General features: G+C 41.5%; 1 protein-coding gene across 1 annotated transcript in view; it reads left to right on the forward strand.

Annotated features, from left to right (window-relative positions):
- TSPAN14 (tetraspanin 14) overlaps positions 1–22,562 on the forward strand; it is a 66,959-nt gene extending 44,397 nt beyond the window's left edge. The window contains exons 4-9 of the mRNA XM_075000082.1: positions 5,698–5,844; positions 6,878–7,048; positions 11,390–11,515; positions 13,918–13,962; positions 15,016–15,135; positions 18,019–22,562. Of these exons, the coding sequence (XP_074856183.1) occupies positions 5,698–5,844; positions 6,878–7,048; positions 11,390–11,515; positions 13,918–13,962; positions 15,016–15,135; positions 18,019–18,090 (681 nt within the window). The 3' untranslated portion in view covers positions 18,091–22,562. The remainder of the gene's footprint in view (positions 1–5,697; positions 5,845–6,877; positions 7,049–11,389; positions 11,516–13,917; positions 13,963–15,015; positions 15,136–18,018) is intronic.
- Positions 22,563–24,355: the final 1,793 nt, after the last annotated feature.

Genomic DNA, 24,355 nt, shown 5'->3' on the forward strand with positions numbered 1-24,355 from the left:
CTGCACACAATATTTAAGATGTGAGCATATAATGGATTTATGTAGAGGGGTAGATAAGAAAATATCATTTTGCCTTTATTAATGACTCCCAACAGTTCGCTTTTTTCCCACTCCTGCTGCACATTGAGTGGGTGTTTCTAGAGCACTGTTCACAAGGACTCCCAAAATCACTTTCTTGAGTGGTAACAATTAAATTTGGACCCCATCATGTTATGTGTATAGCTGGGATTATGTTTTCCAGGCATGCATTACTTTTCATTTATCAACATTAACTTTCATCTGACATTTTGTTGTCCAGTCACTCATTTAAGGAGCTCTTTGCAGTCTGCCTTGGACTTAACTATCTTGAGACCTTTTGCATGATCTGGAGATTTGGTCCCCTCACTCCCCCTTTTAGTTTATCCCTTTGTCCGGATCATTTATGAATATGTTGAATGGACCTTTTTTTAAAACCTTTCTTCATTCCATGGAGGACCTGTTTTCTCCCAAGGCAGCTTACTTGGATTCATTGAGGAGCCTTTCATTTTATTGGGGTTGGATAGACATGCTCTCTAAACAGCTAACCTGCTCAGTATGTGCATTTTAAATACAGAAATGTATGTAATGTTTGCTTCTCTTATTAGTGATTTGTAGACATCTGTTTGAGCATATTTAGGGGTCAAGTAGAAGCCATGTATATAATGGGGCCTATAGTTCCTTCATTGTTTTGGAATATGGAATAAGTTTTGAGCTCATGGTTTTCTACGAGGTGAAAAAATACAAACCATGAATTTGTTTGGGATTGCTCCCTGGTCTGATACGAATGCAATATAAAGGCTAGCCTCTGTGTATGAGGCATTGCTACATCCTTTTACACATTTCCTAGTCAGTGAAGATAGTAAAGATACCCCACTACCCAAAAGAAACAAAACACTTACCTAAATTCTCTGCACAATTAACACTTTTCTGTTTGTAAAGCACAAACTGATATATAAGAATCTGCATTCCAGTCTTAAATTTAATTAAGCTCTTTTTTTAAACTGTGGACAGAACAAGAAGTGCCTAGTATTTGAAATGGCTAACACATAACATTTGATTTGCTTAACAGGGAACTTTTGCTAAATTTATATTCTTATAATGTAAATTGTGTTCTTATTTTTGCACACAGCAGTGTTTTCCCTCCTGTTAGCTCTTGCTGTTGATAGGTCCCAATCTTGAAAATGAACTGTTTGATGCCTGAAGTCTGTGACTTAAATATTTGAATGGGCCATGAGATATGCATGTAGATGGCTATAGATAAGATAAAACAACCAGTGGCGGGGGGGAACTAGAGTCTAAACCCCTTGATGATACTATTAGTCTTCAGCTCTTGTGAGTATACAGCATGGATCTTGTCTGTGTGGATGGAATTCTGGAAGTAGAGTAAAAAAACCAAAACCTCTGTGTACTGTGATGCTGCAGTAAACCGGGGACACAAATTTACCATTAACATTGACCATCAATTGAGATGATTATTAGAAGAGTCAAGGAGAAGTTTTGAACTCTCCCAGTATAAAATCTTCCAAAATGTACCTGGCTCCTCCATAATACTGTACTCCTCACATTTTTCCTCCGCTAAGAATTAATTAATCTTAATTTGTTTAGCAGGGGTTTTTATCATCTGTATTCCTTCCTGATAGCTCTATCTGGGAGTAAGTGCCAGAGTTCAACCCTTTTTACTTTTTTCTCCCCTCCCAAAACAACCTTTTTTCACAGGAAAACCTCTTGCACACAGTTCCTGCTTGAGCTGACATCTGTTTTGAGACAGGTGGGGAAGGGGAAGTGTTCAGAGTGGAAAGAGATGAGTAGAACAATTGTGGAAAGCTTCATTAGTGTGCAAACTTCCTGTTACTACCTGGCAGTTTCCATTGCTCTGTCGTCATTGGGCAAAAGCACTACTATGCCAGAGTTTATGTTGCTTCTGATGAACCAAGGTTTGACGAGAAACCTGTAAGGGCTGGTGCTGGTAAATGTAGATGACAGATATAACCATTATAGACAATGAGAACATGTCTCCAGTAAAACAGATGGATTGCTCATTGCTTCATTGTTCATTGCAAGAACATTTTATATTAGACATTTGTAATCATGAGAGAATCTACATGTTCTCAGGGACTTTGTAATGGAGGATCCCCAGAATATGATGAGTGGTCAGCGTGAACTGTAGCATATAACTGTTTCTCTTCTCTATTTCTTTTTTTTGACACATGCTGACTGAAAGTAACATTCTCATAGCAAGTTACTGCTGCCAACTTGTTGTGTGTGTATATATACAGGAAGGTGTAATAGTCTCTGAGGGTAGCCTTGTTAGTCTGTAATCTTCACAAAAAAACAAGCGGTCTTATAGCACCTTAAAGACTAACGTTTATTAGTATATTTATTAAACATACAAGAAGGTGTAATGAAGTGTATATCATCAGGATGCTGTCCATTTTCAAACAGCTGCAACTCAACCACAGACCTTCCCTAAAGCAATACATTTGAATCTCTCTAGTCTGGGACTTCCTCTTGTCTGGCAACATCCGTGGTCTGGCAGGTTCATGGATGTTGCTGAACCAGATTGCCCCTGCAGCTGGGAGCGGGGGCCAGCTGGAAGCAGCGCAGGGCTGGCAACCTGGGGGCAGGATCTCCAACTGGGCTGGGAGGTGGGGCCCAGTGGCCAGGCCAGCAGTGGAGTCAGCAGTCAAGAGGGACATTAACCTCGGCGGGTTTGGCAAACTCCCTCGTTTAGGACTGGTCAGGACCTGATGGCTCTACTGTATCCTGCTTTGTACTTACTTGCTTATTAGAGGAGAACATTGGATCTTTCTAAACTCTTCTCTTTAAGGTGTGTTTTTAGTTATTCCAGCAATACTCTCTCCCTTGAATAGCAAAATGGCAACACACAATGCTTGGACAGAGTTAAGCTGCTTCTGTAAATTATATATCTGAATTATTTGTTTTTCTCTCTACTATTAGATTTAGTTCAGTTGAAAGAACCACAGATCTTCACGTCAGGGCATATTTGCCAGCACTGCTTGGTAAACAAGTTGACTTCTTTCCCCTTTTATCATCCTGGAGTGATAGACTTCCTCTATTGAGAATGTATATTGGTAGGTGACTTGAAAGCCTTACTGCTTTCATGCTGTTTGAAACCCAGTGGACATCACCAAAGATCGGTCTTGTGCTCCCCTCGTTTCTTTGGTCCTGTGTCTTTTAATAAAACACAATTTGAACACTAGTCTCTCCCAAGCTCTGTCACTATTCAAATATTGCAATTATAGTGCTCTAGTTTTCTTTCATCCTTCTAGAAAGATCATCTTTGTGTATTACAACTGGTTGTACACATCCATATTTTCTATTATGGCAGTGTCTAGTAACCATCTTGTAATCTTAAGATTTAGGCAGATGACCGTAACAAATGGAAGGTGGATGGAGAATAGGTGTGTATGCATAAACTAGTCATAAGTCAATGAAAGCCAAAATAAAGTGGGAATGTAAGTGTTGCTGAATTACACGCCTGCCAAAAGGGTGGATGGGTTAAGTGTCCATGTTGTCATATGGCCTCAAGGAACTATTAATTTGTCTTGATGCTTGTTCCCCTGTAACACTGGCGTTTGTTTTGTTTGTTTGTAAATTGCTTTCCCTCAGTTTACAGCAGGATGTCCAAGGAGGCATCCAAGGCATGGTAGGTTTCAAGAGGAATAGAAGTCAAGAGTACAGCAAAAATGTCTTGAAGTGAAAACAGCCATCTCTGTCAAGACCCCATACCTCCCTCCCAGATGCATCGTATGTGATCTGTTCCTTAACAGCTGTAACATTGTTCATGACTTTAAGGTGGGGAAAAGTGGCTTTGTTAGAGGCTCTGAAGCTGGAAAGCCCCCTTGCTGATTGCCCCCCTCCATATGCTAATTGTTTTGCAGTGGCACTAGTTCATATCCTTTGGCTGGAAGCTTGGTGAAAATGCTGTGATGTTTCCAGGCTTTTAGCACCATCTTGTGGTAGACTGTTTAGCTGAAACCTCTGGGATGATAGATTTTTGCAATGTTAATGCTTCATTATGAGTTCTGTCACTTTTCCTACTGCAACTCTACTTCAGCCAATTTGTTCTGGTGAATGAAGAAATGGTGTCTGCGATCAAACACGTATTTATAAAAGCCTTTCCAGGAAAACCACCTTTTGGCATGCAAGCTTCCCCTAGGCCTAGAGCAGTGGTTCTCAGTGGGTGGTCCCATGCCTACTAGGGGCTGTGCACAGCTTTCAGAGGGTCCTCCAAGCCAGGTGCCGAAGACCGAAGTTCCACTTCATGGGACTGAAGTCTTGAGCTTTGAGGCCTGCCATGTATGGCTGAAGCCAAGACCGATCACCTTAGCTTCATTGGAGCATGGGGCCCTGCTTGCTACTCCTTAACACCAGCCCTGACTTTTGAATGCTGAAAACAAGTTGTGGCATGGGTGGGCTTTGCAGTTTTTATAGGATCTTGCGGGGGTGGGCCTCAGTAGGAAAAGGATGACAACTCTCAGCCTAGAGGAACACACGCAAGGGGTGTTCATCAGGCTAGGATTGTGTGTTGCTTTTTGTCTATACAGTTTGTACTCCTATTTGAGAATTTATTATAAAACATCTCTGTGGCACTGGTGCCTCCTTCGTGCTTAATTAAAAAAAAAAGTCTAGTGCCTTTACATTCCCTGTCTTGGTTCTAATTTAGCGAAGACAAAAGCAAAATAAATGAGACTTTATTAAAAAAAGTAAAAGATTTCACACATTTGAGTAATTGATTCAGCAACCCTACTTGCACAAGAGTAAAAGACGATACCTTTGCAGAAAACTGACAAACGTGCATAGCAGAAGATTTCTAGGAATCTTCTGATTCCCCATGTTAAGTGGGAGGGGAGCGGATTGCCATGTCAGTTTCACTGTCTCATTCTCTCTGGAGCAGGGGGGCTGAAAGCTGCTGTTCTCTGACCTTCCCATGTTTCTTCCCTCCCACAGTGGTTTCTCTGCCTCCTCTCCTACCCCTCCCCAGTTTACTGGGTTACAGAGTGACCTGTGGGGAGGCAGGTCAAGGGGTTGGAGAAGCTCAAAGTTGGGGAAGCCTGGTGTTGGAATGGCTTGACCGGTGGGAAACACGTCACTAGGCGTTACACACAAGTTAGCATGTGGAAGATTGCACGCTAAGAATTTTCTGAAGAGCGTTCCTTTGTTGCAGTTAGGGGAACTGACTGTATCCACAGCCCCCTGGGCAAGATGTGGGAGGGGAGGGGGTGACTCTGGGCTCCCCAGAAGGGTGGGGCCAAAAGTGGAAAGGTCAGGGCCTAGGGCAACCAGTCCTCAGCATTGCCTGGAGCATGCTGCACCTGCTGCACCCACTACTCCAAACCCTTAGTGCTGCCTCGAGCATGGCACTCTGGCAGCAATTTAAAGGGCCCCAGGCTCCTCCTGCTGCTGCCATTACTACAGCAGCATCAGTGTCCTAAGTCCCAGGTCTCTTTGAAGAGTCGGGCCCCAGGGCAACTGCCTTTTCTCCCGCCGACCCTGGTCAGGAGGCCTGGTTGCAATAGTGGTTTTCAATTGCATTGAATTAATAAACAGGTGCGAAAGCAGGTGGACACAAAAATAAAACATGAAGGGGAAAACTCTTGGAAATTAAACACTTACTCATTTTGTTTACCTATTTTCTGTTGTGATTTTTCTCTATAGGGTGTGTTGTCTGATCTCACAAAAGTAACGCGTCTCCATGGCTTTGACCCAGTGGTGCTTGTGTTGGTGGTTGGGGGAGTGATGTTCGTTCTGGGATTTGCTGGCTGCATAGGAGCGCTGAGGGAAAACATCTGCCTTCTGAAGTTTGTAAGTAACTTGAGGGTGCTGTGTAGTGGCTCTGAAATCAGATGTTGAATTGAGCACAGATGTGTGTGGTAGAAGTTACCTCTTTCTCTGTGAAATGGCTCCCAGTCCTGCTTGGTTCATTGAGATGTTACATTCTGGTATGTGTTCAGATACCAAAAGTCTCACTGCAGCCCATATCACTTGTAATGTCACAAGATGAGGCATTTCAGGAGAGTGGCTTTCCACCTTTCCAGGCTGCTCTGTACCCTTTCTGGAGTCCAATTTATCTTGCGTATCCCAAGTTTCATCTCCCTTAACAACTCCTGGCTCTCAAAATCTGGTCTAAAAACACGAAAGTATCATTACATACTATTACTGGGGAAAAAATTCTTTGTTCTCTCATGTTTTCCATGTAATTATAAAACAAATCATACGGAATGTAAGTGTAAGTACTGTGCTTGTATTTCACTGTAGAGTTTGTACAGCAGAATAAATAAGTCACTATGACTGTTCTGGCTTGGCTAGTACTTCTTTTTTACATAGCTTTTTATAAAATTAGGCAAATACTTAGATTAGTTGATGTACCCTAGAAGTATACATACCCATGGTTGAGAACTGCTTTATTAGGTAGAATACTCTCAGTGAAACAGGAAATTTTGAGAGGAAAGTGTTCGCAAACTATTTTTTCCCCAAGTTAAAATGTGCTTCCTCTTCTGAAGAGGTGGAACTGTGGGACTCATCACAGAAATGAATGCTTACCTCAGTTCCAATTCTATTTGAGAGGAAAAATAAAAATAAATATTCAAGTAGTTTTCAAGGCCTTTTTTTCATGTGTTGCCTTCTTTCACCGGCTTATTCCTTTTTATTATCTCTGTATTACAGTGGACTATGATACTAGTGTCTGTGTTCACTGCAGACTTTAAGACTACCAAATAAGAGAATAGTCCCACCTTCTGTGTTTTTGTTTTGTTTCTCACCATATTTTGTTTAGTTGAGACATGGTCATATTTGAAATGGCGGTTTTTATAATCTGACCTTTGACTTTATTTTGCAGTTCTGTGGAGCGATCGTACTTATATTTATGTTGGAGCTGGCTGCAGCAGTGCTGGCTTTCTTGTTCCAGGACTGGGTGAGGGACCGGTTCAAGGAATTCTTTGAGAATAACATCAAGTCCTACCGAGATGACATTGACCTACAGAACCTTATTGACTCATTGCAGAAAATTGTAAGTCATTATGCTTTTAACTTGTCACATTTTCTGCCTCTCTTTCACCCAAAGAACAATCTTGGCTTTGCGGTTTCCCAGTTGTTGGGATAGCATTTCCTCTCACAAGTAATTATTATATTTTTTAAGTTCTGACTTCTCCAGCTCTTAATGCTGGCACACTAGTGAAGGTGACCATTCTGTTTTATTGGTTCTAACAGCAAAAGTTTCATGGAGGTAGAGATGCCAGGCTTTCAGCTGATGTCTTTGAGAAGCTGAGGCCTAAGGGATAACAGCAACCCAAATATTTGGACTTCGTAAGGCTGTCATTTCTTGATTGCCTTGACTTTTATCAATGGTGTCAATAGATGGTGGTGTTCTTCCAGCAAAAGAAGGCGAACTCTCAATACCTTATAATAATTCTGCCAGCAGACTGCAAAGCTGTTGACTTGATGTAAATGCAATTTGACAGTTGACTTCACTGTCTATGTACAGGGACACAGTGCAGGACCTTCTGTTTCAGAAACTCTGGCCTTTACCGGTTGAGTCGAAGGCAACTGTCTGAGATACACGGTTTTACCCTTAGTGGACTGCCTCAGAGGATGCATCTTCGCTGCCATTAGCCTGAGTGATTGGCACCTGAGATTGGGCCCTCAGCTTAGCCTGGCTGGGTTGTGAGCAGACCTTTTTGCAAAGCCGTACTCAAGTTACTGTGCCCTCACAGGATCTACTCTTAACTCCATGTATTATGAGGACTTCTGGCAGTATATCCCATGGGCTTTTGTGCTGCAGTAAGCTGAGGCTTTTTGCTATGCTTCTGGATCTGTGGGGAATTATGGGAAGGCATTGGAGGGCTACCAGCACTGAAGTGATTGAGCTTGTATCCTCCTGAAAAGTTGGCAAGTTACCAGCCTGACTGGAAGCAGAACATGGGCTGTACACCAGAACTACCCACTCCAGACTGAAAGCAGCTCTGCACTCCGGTGAGAGGTCTGTGTGTGTGAACAGGCTGGACTTAGAAGCAACACCCGAGCAAGAGCCCAGGTTCACTCTATTCAGTGAAGGCCTACCCTGAAGCCTAGGACAGTTCTTCTACCTTCAGGACTAGTGCTAACATTCCTGCCATTAGGGGTCAATGATATGAATGCACATGCCTTGATGATATAAGTCCTACAGTAATAACTGATGCTTGTTCCCAGATCAGAAGGCCAACAGCTTCTTCCCATGATGTAAATAGGCAAGGCAAAGGACACATCTAATGCTATCCCTATATTCAGTAAACATAGGGACAAACTTTATAGTAGAACTTTAGCCCTTCAGAGAATAACCATTGCATCTGTGATCTCACACAAGTTGTGTGAAGGGGTTCATCTTCTCCTGTTCAGTATTTTACCTGTGGCAGAGTGTTTTTACAGGCAAAATCCCAGAAATCGGTCTCTTTGCCAAAGATTCAGAATGGTAAGCAGTTACACAACCTAATGGTTCAACATTTTCCCAGGCATGGTGTTCTTTTTGTCCACTCCTCCAGATGTTTACTACATGTAGATGTATCTGTCTGCTAGTTAACACAGTCATTTAGACTCCTTGGAGATATTGTAATTTGCAGAGTGCTACACTGGCAGATGGCAAAGGCCAGTGTTTCTTAAACTTTCTGAGGCCATGGAACACCAAACAGTAATATTTTTATGTTAAATACTTATGAATATTTTCTTCATAAAATTATTGTCAGACCAAAAAAAAAAATCATTGTGTACAGTAAAAAGAAAATAAAGTAATTTTAATCAGGTACCATCACACTGAAAAAGTAACATTGTATCTTGTTTTAATAGCTGAAAATATAGGCCATCGGTGTGTGGTTTTTGTTTTTTTTTTGTTTGTTTTTTGTTTGTTTTTTTCCAAACACTTGTGGCACATCTGCGAGTTGTTCAGAGAACACCACTGTTCTGCAGAACATAAAAACAATGAGAAGTTCTGTGGCGCTTTATAGACTAACAGATTTATCGGAGCATGAGCTTTCATGGGCAAAGGCCAATTTCATCAGATGCATGACTTGCATCTGACAAAGTGGTCTTTTGCCCATGAAAGTTTATGCTCCGGTAAATTTTAGTCTGTAAGTTACCACAAGACCATTGTTGTTTTTATGGATACAGACCAACACAGCTACTCCTGATACCTGTGGAACGTAGCTAAGAAACACTGTCATAGGCAATATATGCAGAGTGGTGCTATTTAATAGATCTAGTTCGGTCACCACAGCTCATTCTTACCTGCTCCCAATCAGTTCTCAGCATCAGTACAGGTTTTAGCTCAGCAGGCTATTGTCATGCTTCCTGATGTTGCTATTCATCCAGGTTTAATGCCCTCAGACAGACTAATGTGCTAAACTGATTTACAGGTGAACCCTTATTAACTGGTCTCAGTAAAAAAGACTCAATTTACCCAAAAGAGTTGCATCATTAGAATATCAGGTTAAGGAATATGGCAATAATAGTCAGAAAATCTCTCACTCACCTGCAGTGGGTAATTCACTTAGGCAACAGGAAAACATCTTGACCTCAGCCCGTAAGATTGGGGAAACCCTTCAGAAGGTACTACCTTACAATGCCTGTCTTGTAACTAGGCATGGGCTAACTTGTAGTGCCTGTGGACAGTGACAAAGCTTTTTGTATGCAGCTCGTTGCACTGACTAATGCGAAGTCCCATAACCTCCTAGCTAATGTTTGATCAGGTCTTCTCCTTTATAGCCTTTTCCTTACTTACACAGGCTGATTTTTAGTAGGTGTGTGGTGTCATACAGTGTTTTTTGGGAGGAGTGGGAGGAGGAAGGGGAGGTGGGGTGGATGGAATGGAAGAAATCCATTTGCTGTTCTCTCCAAGTTTTTAAATGCTGCCTCTGAATATACTGATATGAAGAAGCTGAGGGGGAAGGTACTGACCCTGAATTATTTTTAGGAGGTATGTTTCCTTTCTAGTCACTATTTCAAACCATTTTTTCCTCCAAAGTTAATGTACTTTTTTTCTAAAAATTGCAACCACATACAGTCCATTCTAAAACAAATTTGTTTTCCAGTGTTGTTGTCATACCTGATGTTACTGTTTAGTTTTTCCCCCTCTAATTAAACAAGAAGCTTTTAAAAGTCTATGTTATAATTTTAGGATATTGCAGGAAATGTGGGCCAGTCATAATGTGTTTCATTAATCGGGCTATCTGCTTGATCACTAAACTTGTTTGGTTGATTCTTTGAGTCTTGTTTGCTAAAACAACATATGGTAAACTCTTTCATACCCAGCAACCCTGGGACCAGGAGGTTGCCAGATGTTCAAATGTTCTGGGTGATAGAGAGGTACACCTAGCAGTGCATAACACTAAAGAAAAACAGGCTTAGGTATTGAGAAACAAAACTGTGTATGGAGTACTTTATTTACCAACAACAGTAACATTATACACTAAACGTATATTGTATTTGCTGTATTTATTTTCACTATGCTGTACTTATGGAAAACATAACTAATATTTACTAATGGTTAAAATGCCAGATCTTTGACAGTTCCGGATGATAGAATGCTGGTTATGAAATAGTTTAATGCATGTATCTTTGAAAAAGTTTCAGGAATATGTTTCTGATCAAACTTTGTGAAGTCTGTGGGCTGAGTGTGGAAATTCCACAATAACATGGAGAGGGAAAAATCCTACTTTGTTGTAAAAACTTCCAATGTTCAATTACAGTTTTATAAACTACTGATATTTTGGGAAAGTTCAGGCTCTTAACATTTTTCCATATTTGCTTATGACGAATGCTTATTTTCGACTCTTGTATTTGTCTCTGGATGGTGGGACAAAATTGTACACCTAGAATTACTCAAAATTTGCCAGCTGTCATTTTGCTTTGCTCAACAGTACCCCCTCTAAAACACATAAGCACACACATTGTGTGATTTTAATATGAGAATGAAGTCATCCTAACCATAAAATGGGTATATTATGGGAGCACAGTGCAAGGATGTGACTTCCATAATGTATCTCAACTGAGTGGAATCATCTCCTAGAAATGAAGAGACATTCCATTTTCTGACACCACGTACACTTCTGACCTCTCTTCTGATACTACCATTTAGCCTGCCAGTTGTGATGACATTTGTTGTCTCATTGACCTCTGTCCTGAGGACAGAAGTTACAGTTTTAACAGATAACCCGGGTCTAGCGTAGGCAGCGTGGAGCTGGATACTAGGGACTTGAGAATTCACCTCTTTGCCTCAGTTTCTTTGTCAAATTGAGCTGATAGGACTTGTCTTTCTCAGGGAACTATTGTGAAGATGATTCTCTTTATATAGCACTTCAAAGATTTTCTTTGTCTGTTGCAGAATCACTGCTGTGGTGCACAGGGGCCAGATGACTGGAATCTCAATATCTACTTCAACTGCAGCAGCGAAAGCAAAAGTCGTGAGAAATGTGGGGTCCCCTTTTCCTGCTGTGTACCTGATCCTGCTGTGAGTGGTTTCCTGGCTTTGTATTCTTGTATTATTACTGGAGAATTTTGAAGGGAGATGCTTCCTGAATAAGCTGTAAAGACAAGGATTTTAAGATGAAGGAAAATAAGGATTGGGATGAAGGGGGAGAGGAAGAGAACATCTGCTGGAAATAAATGTGTGTTTGGGGGGCAGGGAGAGTACAGAAAGCCCTAAAGAAAAAAAACAGTGTAAACGAAGACAGAGAAGATCCCCTGAGAACATATATTATGTCTGCTCCTCTCTTTCACGGGAATCTTTCTCACTGCACGTTTCTGTTCCAGATACCTCGGAGACCCAAAGTAATCTTAGTCTCTTGCTGAAACACACAGGTGTCCGAACTAGAGAAACTATTTTTATATCCCTTAAGACTAAGGATGTTGGGTTTAGGTATTGTTTCCTTAGAAAGCCATTGTTTCCCTAAGTGCCTGGTCTCTTGTTCCCAAAGCTGACAGGATATGGGAGCTTGCCTGAGCAGTGTGCTCAGCCGCTGGGGGAAGGGAGCATTTTAAAATTGTTCCACACACACCCTTGTCACGGAAACAATAGCAGTGACTCTCTGGCTTTACAGAGAACACAAGTAATCAAATTGGTCTCAGTAAGATTTGTGCACTTCACTGCTTTCCTGCATTGAGGTTCAAAAGTAGTCTGGCTGGGGCTGGCTGGCTTGGCTGTGACATGGACCGGTGGTGAAGGAAGCCAGTGCGCTGGTCCAGCAAGAAGGAACCTGCTGCTTGAGGAGGCGTGGTGGTCTCCCTGCTGGGCACCCAGGGCGTCCTGCCAAGCAACAAGCAGGATAAAGGGGTTGGCTGGGGATGCACTCACCCCCTGGTCCGGGACTGCCTCAGCCTTCCCAAGGAGGGCAGGAGGGACTGAAGACCTGAGATTTGTGTAGTGAGACTGGTTGTCTTCTCCTTCCTCCTAGTATACATCTTGTGAGGGGCCTTAAGCCTCCCCTACTCTCCCTGAAGAGCCCCTGTGCCCCCTGCACTCTGCATCTACACAGACTCCTGACCCCTGCCCTGAGCTGCTGCTCCTCAGCTCTCAGCCCTGAATCCATCACCACCCCAACCCACACACCCAGTCCCTTGCCTTGAGCCAGCTCACGCCCAAGCTCCTGACACCCTCCCCCCATTCTTGCCCCAAGGGCCCCCTCCTCACTTAAATTTCTCATAGTGACTATAGTATCGTGCCCCCCACTCCCCTACCTTGAACCCCTGCCTGGGGTGGGGCAAGGGTGTGATACAACAGTACCTGTAAGAAACTTGTTACTTTTATCTCTGACATGGATCTTGGCTTCGGGCATGAGGATTGTAGGGTTTCAGTGGTTCAGAAGAGACTTGATTTGAGATGAGGTTGGAAGTTTTTAATTTTATTTTATCATATTTATCTGAACTCATTCCACACTGTTTGATTTCACCCCCAACTGTTGTTTCTGGCATTCACTACTGTGAAACGCTTCTTTACGCAAGATGCTATTTTTGGCATTTAATTCCTACAACTTCAAATTGTGGTACATGGACAACTATAATTATAAAGCAAGCAGGGTTTTTTTGTTTTTTCCACCCACTCTTAACAAAATATCATGGTCTTGAAATGAACGTCAGAGTTGCTCCCTGACACAGGTATCTCTTTATCCACTGAGGTCACAAGTAACTTCAGTGGTTTCTCTGTAAGATTTAGCATTCAATACACTTACTTCAATATCAAGTCCTAATTTTAGAGTGTGGCTACTTGGTAGACTTTTTGAATTAACTGTACTAAAAATAATCCAAGTCAAATAGCTTTCTTTTTTTAATTGTTATTTTAGCTGATCAGCATCACAGTCATGCCACTAAAGGGAAACAAGGGGAGCATGACTGGCTTACAAAAATCCCCTGCAGTCTTGTGTAAATAAATTGGCTGGGTGTTTTTATTTTTTAATCCTTTTTCAAAACTGTCAGCTGTTAATGCATGGGACTTTGGCCATATAACTCCATTCCACTGGCTGAAGTCAGTTGGCTGAAGTGACACAAATCTTTGAGGAAGTAGGTGTTTGGTTGTTGGTCTTTCAAGAACTAGGTGTTAGAGACGTCTGCAGAACAGTGATGCAACTGGTGGGGCTGTAATTTATTGTGTTGGGTTGGCTTTGGTGCTTAAGGAGAGTGCTGTAAGAAACAGGTTTGTAAGGATGTGTAGAGTCTTTAATGTCATAGGATAACATATCTGTATATTTCAATGTCTCATGGTCTTATTTAAAAAAAAAGTGGAGCATTAACATAATAAAAAGGTTCCCTCGTTTTGGTGTTGGTTGTAGTTTGATGGTGAATCATCTAACAAATAAACACTTTCCTGTGAGCTCAAGCTGGTATTGTATTAATATTTCTAATATTTTTCCCTCCCAGCAAAAGGTTGTGAACACGCAATGCGGATATGACATCAGAGCGAAGGTGAGCGTCTGCTACGTAGTGTTTTTAGATGGTGGTGGTGGTGGTGGTTCAGAGGGGTGACCTAACGCACTGGTAAATTAGATTGGGTCACTATTTAGAAACAAAAATTAAAATGTTGGCTTACCTTTTTTAAAATTTGAGAAGTTAAGAGTAATAGTCAACATTTATGCAATATCTGTAAGGTAATTTTGACTTGTGGCTCTGAGAACAAATTAATGTGTGTGCTAGACTATACCATCAGCTGCATGGAAGCTACCCTGGAAATGTCCTGTACTTGGTCAGTGGGTTGCCTATATTAAGGACAGGGGAAGAGAGAGAGAGAGAGTGGATGTTTTTTATTTTTGGGGGGGGGCGGGGAAGGGTTGGTGCTAAGCGAAGGGCTGTTATTGAAAGAAGAGACTCCAAGTTCAAGTGTATGCCACGTAAGTTTCTACAGTTCTGCTTATTTATCTGAAATTTGAAAGTTGCTCTTCCATAGTAATCTAGTTGCAGCAAGAAATATGTATTGATTGATGAAGCTCAAGACAATTGGAGTTACAAGTCTCTAGGACTATGGTTACAGAGAGTTTTGTCGACAAAACCCCGTGGAGCGTTTCTACACAAAATGGGTTTTGTTGACAGTGTGTTAACAAAACTCAGCACTTTTGCTGGCAGCCTTCTTCCTCAAAACGGATTTCTGATGACAAAACAGATGTGTAAACGCCTTCAGGGGGCCTCTCGACAGACATGGTATCCACAACAGTAGGCAGCCCTGTCTGCTGTGCTTCCTGGTGCCTGTTTTATCAAGAGAGCAGCCATAACAGAGCACTGTCCTGATTTGCTTTTGTGCGTGGCCGTGCTCTGTCAACAGAAATTTTGTCAGGAAATCTCTTTTGACAGTGACTATGTTGATAGAGTGCTGAAGTGTAACTGTAGCCTTGTTCTTGTACTTGTGGATTTTTTTAAAAATCCTAATTTTGTCAACTACAGACCCACACAACGAAATGTTGCCTGCATAGTTGTAGTAAATATAAGTGTAAAAGTAACTTTTCCCCCCTCTTTCTTCTCACCCAGAAAAAAACTGAATGGGAAAACTTAATTTTCACCAAGGGTTGTATCCCTGCTCTTGAAGCTTGGCTACCCCGAAACATCTACATAGTTGCAGGAGCCTTCATAGCTATCTCATTACTGCAGGTGAGTGGTTTCATTCTCACCCTACTGCAGTAAAAGCTTCAGCCTCAAATCTTCTGTCTATAGACAGTTGAAGGGAAGAAAAATATTATGTAAAGTTGGAACGCCTTGAGTTTTGAGAAACATTGTCAAAAAAGTGAATGCTATGTATTTGCCAGTTTTATTGTAATTTCTTAGCTTTGTAAAACATTGAGTATCTTTAAGGGGGTGAAGAAGGAGAAAAAGAAAAGACACATGTGGCTTCCGGGTTTTATTTTTGTTTTTAAATCACTAGCAAAGACCAAGCTGAGAAGTGGCATGATGTAGTTGTGACCTCTCATTTCCACAGACATACGTTCAGGCCTGCTGTTAGAACAAGTTAAAATGGGTTTGCTGGTCTCATTGCAGTTTCACACACCTGTTCATCAATATCCTAAAACCACCAGGTGGTCCCATACAGGTTGAACCTCTATAGTTCGGCAGTCTCTGACCTGACGACATCTGTGGTCTGGCATGATTTTAGTTAGCTGGATGTCCGCTTATCGTGGGTATTGTCAAGTTTCCTGCGGTCCCCGTAAGGTTTGTTTATAGCCATGAGTTTTGGCTCTTGGTGTTCTGTATTGTTGTTTAGCTGTAGTTTTACTTCCAAATGTCTTCTAAGAGTCCAGTAAGCAATGGAAGTGTTGGCGATGCTGCTTGACAACATTGACCTCCCATGGTTCAGCAAATTCTCTGTCTTGGCTCTGGGCCGGTGCTGAGGGTGCTGGACTAGAGAGGTTCAACCTGTACCAACAAACGTATTTGGCAGTCAGTGTTCATGAGGAGCCTACGACTAGAACAGTAGTGACATCTGATCTTCAACTCCTCATATTTGAAATCATAGAAGTCTTCAGTGACTCGGTTTTTCTCCTTAAACCAGTAGATTATTTTACATTACACTATATACCAACAGCGAAATATAATCTGAGAAAATTGAACTTCCTCTTAAATTTTCAAAAAGTCCCAATTTTTGTAATGCAAAAAGTTTTACTGATTTGGACCATGGGTACGTGTGCACACAATTTTCCTAAAATTTCTTTTCAATCAAAACCTGTTTGCAAGCAAAAATTTGAATCTCATATGATGGGTATTCTTTAGTTTGAAAAACACCATTTTCTGGCAGCTTTTATGAAAATCAAAACTTGTGGAGGGAGGCATGAGGTGGCACGTGGGTGGGATGAACAAGTGGGCTGGCAGCTGGTGGGGTCAGAGGCTGTGGGAGACCTGGGGGACTAGTGAGGAGGCCTGGTGCCCACAGCAAGGTTTGGGCCCCTCAGGACTCACTGTCAGCTGTTGGGGGAAGTGGAGTGACATGGCCTCGTCAGCTCTGTGCCCCTGGGTCCCAGCTGTGTCACTTGGGAGAGTTTGGGACCACTTGCTGTACTCACAGGTGGAACGCGGCTAGGAGCCAGGGGATCAGAGCGAGTTAGAGCTGCATCATTCTGCATCTCCCTGGGGCTTCCAGTGGGGGTGTCAGGGTGCAGGTACTAGTCCCCTGGGCCATGCTACAAGGGTAGAGGAGGAGGTGGGGTGACAGTGGAACAGGGACTGGCATGAGGCGGGGCAGAGGTGGGGTCTGGGGCAATGCGGGAGGAGTGGGGGGTGCTTATCCCATGCCTCCCTTGGGCTAGAGGTGGTGTGGGGAGGGGGGGTAATGTGTCCTGAGTAGTTGCCCCTGTTGCTGATAGTGAAAGGCTCAAAATTATGATTTTTTTTGTCTTACAAAAGTTTGGGATAAATAGTGCACCCATTTTGCACAGAAAAATGTGCATTAACCATACAGAAAGCTTTTCAAATGGAATAGTGATTGAGAGAGACTGTCAGGCTATCTGATGATCAAAGGAATGGAATGCAAGTCATATGAGCAAAGACTGAAGGAGATGGATATATTTAATGCAGAAAAGAGGAGATTAAGGGTGGCTTTCACATACATTAAAAGCTACTATTAAGAAAATGGAGAAAAGTTGTTCTTTCTTGCTAGAGAGGGCAAAGCAAAGGGCAGTGGGTTTAAACTACTGCAGAGCAGATTCAGATTAAATTATCAGGAGAAGCTTCCTAGTGTTAAGAACAGTAGGACAGTAGAACAGAGTGCCTTGGAAGGTTGTGGAAGCATTTTCACTGGAGGCTTTCAAAAGGAAGTGCATAGCCACCTGTCCTGATGGCTTAGACACAACAAATGCTGCCTTTTGGGAGGGGGCTAGACTAGATGACGACATTTTATGATTTTATAAATCTTCGAGATAAATCCCTGATATGGGTGAAAAAATGGAAATGGCTGAATTATCTAAAAGTAACTGAAGTAAAAGGAGAGTGTTAGACCTAAAGGAATCTAAATATACCTGGTTCCCTATTGTAACATGCAGAAGTCACCTGAATGTTCCTAGTACTGTAGTAGTGTTACCTTAATTGCCAGCCACAGCTGTTTTGTTTGTTTTATGAGCCAGATTATGCCATCCTTACTCCCATTCAGTAGTGTCAAGCTGTTTGGGTGAGAATACCTGAGACTGCTAGTGTGAGTCAAGTTATGGTACAATCCTAAAACAAATAATTTCACTGACTTTAATGAGACCGCTCATTTGAGACGAGTTACACATGTGGGTCTGTCCTGCGAAAGCTCATCACTAATAAAATAATTTATTAGGTCTTTTTAAAGTGCTACTGGACTGCTTTTTTGTTTTGATAGCATATAGACTAGCACAGCTGTCTCTCTCTTACTATTCAACACGCACTTAAGTGTTTGCAGAATTGAAGCCTGACTAAGGATAGCAGAATCTGGCCTTTTATATTACCCAAGAAGCCTGGTAATCTACAGAATATGTTTTCTCTGACCACTTACTGGTTTTGTGTCTTCATGTGTTTTGTCTTTAGATTTTTGGGATTTTCCTGGCCAGGTCACTTATTTCAGATATTGAAATTGTAAAGGCGGGTCATCGTTTCTGAAGATGAGACACCTGCTGTGAAGACCAGTACAATACATTGCTATTGATTTGACATCAAAGTGAAAAGAAATTGAGACACACAGGCCGTGGAGTGCTCTGAGTTTAAAAGCCTTATTTTTGCATCAGCCAGATGTTACTCTGCTTCTGCTTTTGCTGCAAGCTGATGCAGGAACAACACACTGCTTCCTCCTCCTGCTCCCCTTCCCCAATGCAACATCTGTTTCTTTTTTCCCAAGGGGAAGACTCTCTGCACTAGATTAAGCCTTTCTGGGTATGGAAGAGTGAGATTTTTCCCAAACTTCCAAGGGATGGATTGAAAGACTCCAGTAAACAGCAATGGAAACTGCAATAAATCCATCCCCTCCTGTGAAGAACTTGCTGCTGCAGGAACTATTTTGTTTTGGCTCCCAGCTACTATCGCTGGAGGCAGCAAATATTATATTCATTATATGGATCATAGCTGCATCTATGGTGGTATTTGTTATTGTCTCAGAAGAGAGTGTCCTAGAGATTGATAATGACCACGTTGACAGAATAGGCAAAGGAAGTTATTTAATGTCTGTTTTCAAAACATTGTAGTCTGCTCGCAAAACACCAAGCATTTCATTGCATCCTATTTGAATGGAAGGTCCAGCACCGGGTTACTGCGTGTGATGATTCTTTCTATTAGAGATGATAAAGAAATGTCATTGTCACTATTTGTTAGATGGAACCTTAGTTGTGCAGAAGTAGGAAATGCTTGAGTAACGGAAGACACTTATTTTGAGAATTCTTGCCGATAGTTTTTCAGGAGAGAGTAATTTAATTATACATCTGTTGCATACATGGAAATATTTTTACAAGGATAGGTGGATTTCCTGATGCTGTTTCTCCTTTTTAGAAGCTTGTAAATAGCTTTTAATATATAAAGGAGGAAAAGAATCTCATTGTTTTGTAGAGCAATTACTTCTAAAAAGAGTTATATACTGGGCCAAAGGCATTTTAAAATGCTGCTTGGAACAAGAGATCACTGAATATGAGATTGTATCCGTTGAGCTCTCCAGCCCGCCCTCTGTGCTCCTTCACACCTGTCCACTGCTCTGTTGTTTATTGTCTTCTATGACTGTTGATTGCTATATTAGGGCTAAAAGGATATTAAAGAAAAGGTTTAAATTGTGTTAGACCTTTGATTCAGGATGTTCCAGGCTAGCCAAAATCTAATACAACACACATTAAGGGTTTTAGATGGAACACTAGACTTATTAGAATTACTTTATTTAAAAAATACCTTTCAACTGTATTGTTGTTTCCTGTTCCATTTAATCTTTGCAACCCAGCCTCGTCTCAACAAAAGTCAGGTCCAGTCAAGCTGAAAAAATGCTCAGATCCATATCTCCAGAAAAATGCCTGGCCCAAATGGAGCTCAACTTCCATTGAAATCAAATGTGTGTGGCTCCTGTTTACACTGGGGATGAAATTAAGTCATTTCTGATATTTCCTGCAGACCAATGCTCTAAAGACCTGATTCAAATTCCATGGAGACCAATGGAAGGCCTCCCACTGACTTCAGTGAGCTTTGCATCTGTCCTGTAGCTTGAAATCAGAAGTTAGGGTAGAATTAACTGTAAATGCTGAAATGTGTGATATAGAATGTTTAAGTAGCTGTTGCAGGGTCGATTTTTACCATGGGCCACTAACTAACAAACTGTTTACTGCTTGTAATGGCACCCTAATTTTCAGGGATAGCAGTTATTTGCAGTGCCTAACATAGTATAAGTTCTACTATAAGTACAGATTTTTGTAATTTATATTTTATTACATTAATGCCTGTTTCCAAAGTGTGATGCTTTCTTAGAATGCCAGACTTCTGCTATACCTTTTTATATGCTGTGTCTTTTAATGTTGTGTGTGTTACCTAAGTATTAATGAGCATTTCACTGGAAGAATGGTGAAACCCAAAGGGAACCATACCAGCCTTTCTTGCTTGAGAGTTAGAAGAAGGCTGCTCTGATATTCTGTGAAACATTTCAGAGACAATTACTCTATTTTTGTACATGGCTTTCAGCTGAGCTTTCATATTCCTTTTTCTGGCTAATGACTGAGATAGAACAGGAAAAGAAGTCCTAAGAATGGCTGATTTCCTCATAGACCAAAAAAGAATGCAGTGTCTATTATAGTCTCTGCAAGACCTGAAGGTAAAATCTCCAGGCATGTGAGGTTACATTTTTTTTTTCTTTTTATCTGCAACAAGAAGAAAAGATGTAAATAGGAGAAGCTGGAAAGAGGGCAAAAGAAGCTGCTTCTACAGAGCCCGGCAACTGAAGTCTGTGCCACATTTTTGCTGTATTGATTGCTGTGGCAACAGCCTCAAACTCACTGCTGATATTTCCATTTAGTAGGTAGCACAGGAGTGCCTATAATTACTGCTTCAAGTTCTTCCACAAAGAACATTGATTTTCAGTGCCAGACAACCTCAGGTTTAAAGACACATCAGCTAATTTATGCTCATGACCTGTGACAACACAGTAATCCATGTAGTTTGAAAACACTACCTTCTGCTCATGAAATGCATTGCATCTAGGGGAACAGATTTCGCTTATTCCAATTCTCTGATCTTGGAGGAAGTCGCTCTTTCCTGAAAGACCAATAAAATCAACAGCCCATTTCTTTAGCTGTGGAGTATCAACATAGGTCCACCTGCTTTCACTGGAGCTACCTCAAAACCAGCTAAGGATCTGGGTCGGTGTAAGTCTCCATAGTTCTCTGTATCATCAGGTTTCTTCTAAATGTTGAATAGCAAATTAGCGTCCAACTCCTTTTGTCTTCTCAATCATGTTTGCTGCGCAAAACCAAATTAATCTCAAAACGTAGCTTTTTGCAATTAGGTGCTTATTCCTGTTGCTTTTGCCACCGTTAACAGTAGCTATTTACAGTACTGCTTTAGTGCTCTTGTAAATAATTCCTAACGCCTCAGGAAGGGGAAGAATAAGAGTTTTATATCCTCTCACTTTTTCTGCTTTTGAATGGTTGACAGTGCCTAAATCCCACATATGGAAGTGACTTGAGGATTTAGATGCCTATGTGACTTTGGTTCCTAAGTCACTTGTGCATCTCTGGAAATTTTGTCATAAGCCATTTTAAAGAGCTGCTCCACTGGCAGTAGCAATGGCAAACAGAGTTGGCAAAAACTAGTTAAGTGAATTGATGTGAAACATGAACATTTGCCTGTTGTGTACAAAAGGCACTTTTCAATAGAATGTCCTTTATGAACCTGCAGTGCCTTAACTGCTAGATAGGCTGCAGAAGCCACAGCTCGGCCAGCAGGCCTACTAATGAGGAACAACTCAAATCATTCCACCACCAAACTTTGTAACTACTTGAAGTTGAGATGCCAGTGGTAGCATTCAGGCCAAGTCCACAACACTACAACAGAAACCAGGAAGGTTGTTTGTTTTTTTTTGCTTGCTTGTATGTGCAGGTGTCCAATGTGATCTCTGACTTATGTGATCTAAGCACAGATACAAAAGTGGAACTGAAGGACTGGGTTATGAGAGGCTATTTAATTTTTAGGAAGCGAGTGCTTTTATTTTTGGGTTACTGTATCTGGATTTACTTTTTCACCGTTCTGAGTGACAGCGTGCTTTGGTCTCAGCTTAATGCACCTATATTCCAACACACGACTGCTTATGCACGAAGATGAAAACAGTCTTTTGTGAGCCCTAGACTGACAAGGCGCACAGCAGTATGTCCTCTTCCTGTGAGAGAACCCCTCTCCTAGGAATCGTAACGTTACATCCCATGTTGCAACTACCTTCTCTACAACACACAGGCTGGAGTATGCTTGCACATCAGAGTCCATCGAGGCTGCTGTTCAACTCCACCTGAGCTGTGTATCAAGTGACTTCCCTCTCTTCCAGAAGCAAGGCAAGAAGCTTTAACAGTGCTGCTCTCCCACAAAAGGATGGCTCAGACTCTGTTCCCCAGCTGCGTTCCCTGCCTAGTTTGGTTTCCTTTTCTCGAGCAGCTCCCCCCCGATTCCTCAGGCTTAAAATAATTTGATTTAATAAATCAAACCTCTTGTCTGTCATCACTGGAGCTATGTTTTCTTTTCAACCCTGAGACTTGTTGGCGCCAGTCATTTTTAAATTGAGTGGGTTTTTTTTTTTTGTTTTTTATTGCTGAGCTTTAAATTCTCTATTGATGTTGTTGGTAACCAGCACGAACAAATGAAATGGCGCTTTTAGCTTAAGTGCTTTTGCTATGTTTTTAAACAGAGACCTTTCTAATTTTCGAGTTGGACTGTCAGCTGCCAAATGTTGGCTTGTGGCTTATTCTACAATACGTTTTGTGTGGTCTGCCAATGTTAAAGACTGTAATTGAGTGTTGAAAGACAGTGTCAAACTTTCATGAAGAACTGTAGACAAACAGTGGCTAACTCTGTTGAGCCCTTAAAATTTCTGTATAAATAAAACTGCTTGTTCATTACATGTGTCACACTTTTTAAAAATGTTTATTTTTTAAGAAAGGGCTTTATTTCCTCTCTGATGCTTACTTCAGGTCTGATAATTTCAGCACTTGATGATATTGCACATCCTTAGGTCTCTGAAACTAGTTACATGAACGCTTAACATAAATTAGTTTGAAAAGTGTCTTCTACACTTGAAATTACTGGGAAAACTTTTAACCATATCTTTAAAAAGTAAACCTCTCAGCAGGAGGAGGAAGGGTCTGGGGATAAAAATCAAGATATCTGGAATAGAATTCAGAAGAATGAAAATGAGATGAGTCGTACAACTCATCTGATGGCTAGGTCTATACAAGGGCAATAAATCAATTTCAGATATGCAGTTCTAGCTACAGCATTTGTGTAGCTAGAATCAATGTATCTGATTCGACTTATATCCTTAATATAGATCTAGCCTCTCTATTGTCCCATCGACCTCCCTTACTCCAATTGCGTGGAGTAGAGGGTCAACTGGTGACCCCATAGAGATCAACTGTGTGTGTCTTTACCACATGGGGTTGAACTTCTGGAAGTATAGACATAGCCTCTGTTACATGTGCACAGACACCTGTATTCCATTCCCTGTGTGTAATTAAGCTTCTGGGAAGCTACTGTACCTTAGTTTCTATTGACATTCTATTCCATTTTAATTGTCTCCCTTTATTAATCTATTTTTGAATGTCACTTAACTGGAAGTGAAACATTTTGTGTGAGAACATTCATGCGCCCATTCAAAATTCCTGTGATAGGCAAGTGACTGAACATGCCTCACTGTTTAGAGATTAAATATTTGAAATCCATGCAGCACTTAACTTTTCTAGCCCTCATTCTCAATTTGGAATACACCTGGACTGGAATTTACAGCCTTATTGTAGCTGGAGTTGCCTAACAACTTTGTGAAGGTTTAATCTAATTATTCTACAAATGTTTGTTCTAGGGTGCAAATGTTGGATTTCCTGGGTTGAGGTCAGGGGAAGGGGTCTCTAATTTACAGCAGTTTCCTTCAGGCTGTCCATGAACTGCTCCAGAATCTTCAAAATGACATTTGCAATGCAGACTCCCTCTCAAACCCTGGACATGTCATCTGTTGCAGGGACAAAGCACATCTGATTTTGGCAGCCCTATGACATTCATGAGCTGAGTTTTTGCCTGACCCCTCACAGCATAGCCTGCCCTTTCTGCAAGTGGTCAGGCAAGAGGGGGACCAAATCTACCCTATGCCAACTTATGAAGTCTAATGTGTTGCAGTGTGCCTTGGTGCATCTAATGGAGTGATAGACACATGGCCCTTCTCAGTTCATGCACAGTCTCCGGCAGATTGGGCATGCAGCGTAGTGAAAGGAACATAGAGAAGCATTCTGCAAAGTGTGTGTGTGTGTGTGCGCGTGCGCCCGTCCCCACAACAATATGCATAACCACGGAAGACTTCAGACAAAACAAACTAGTATATCCATGCAGTGTATTGAAATGTATTGCTTAAAAAGCCATTTGGTTGTGCCTCATGAACAGGAAAGTGACTGTAATTAGGGAGGAAAAGAGATTCTCAGACCATCAGAGCTGCTCAGGAGCTGCAGTGGAGCCTTTAAAGGAAGGTAAGCACAACTTTAGTGCCACTTTTCTTTGCCAGACTGGCAAAAAGGGCTCTTGGTTCAAAAGGAGAATCAGGCCCTCAATCTTCTGGAAGATTTCTTCACTAAGTACCTTAAGCAAAAGCTACTGCTGTCACAAATGGGAGTACAACAAGTTTTCTTGCTCCTTGGATGCGTTCATTTTGATGGCCACA

Source organism: Carettochelys insculpta, chromosome 7, assembly GCF_033958435.1.
Source record: "Carettochelys insculpta isolate YL-2023 chromosome 7, ASM3395843v1, whole genome shotgun sequence".
NCBI classification, from domain to species: Eukaryota; Metazoa; Chordata; order Testudines; family Carettochelyidae; genus Carettochelys; species Carettochelys insculpta.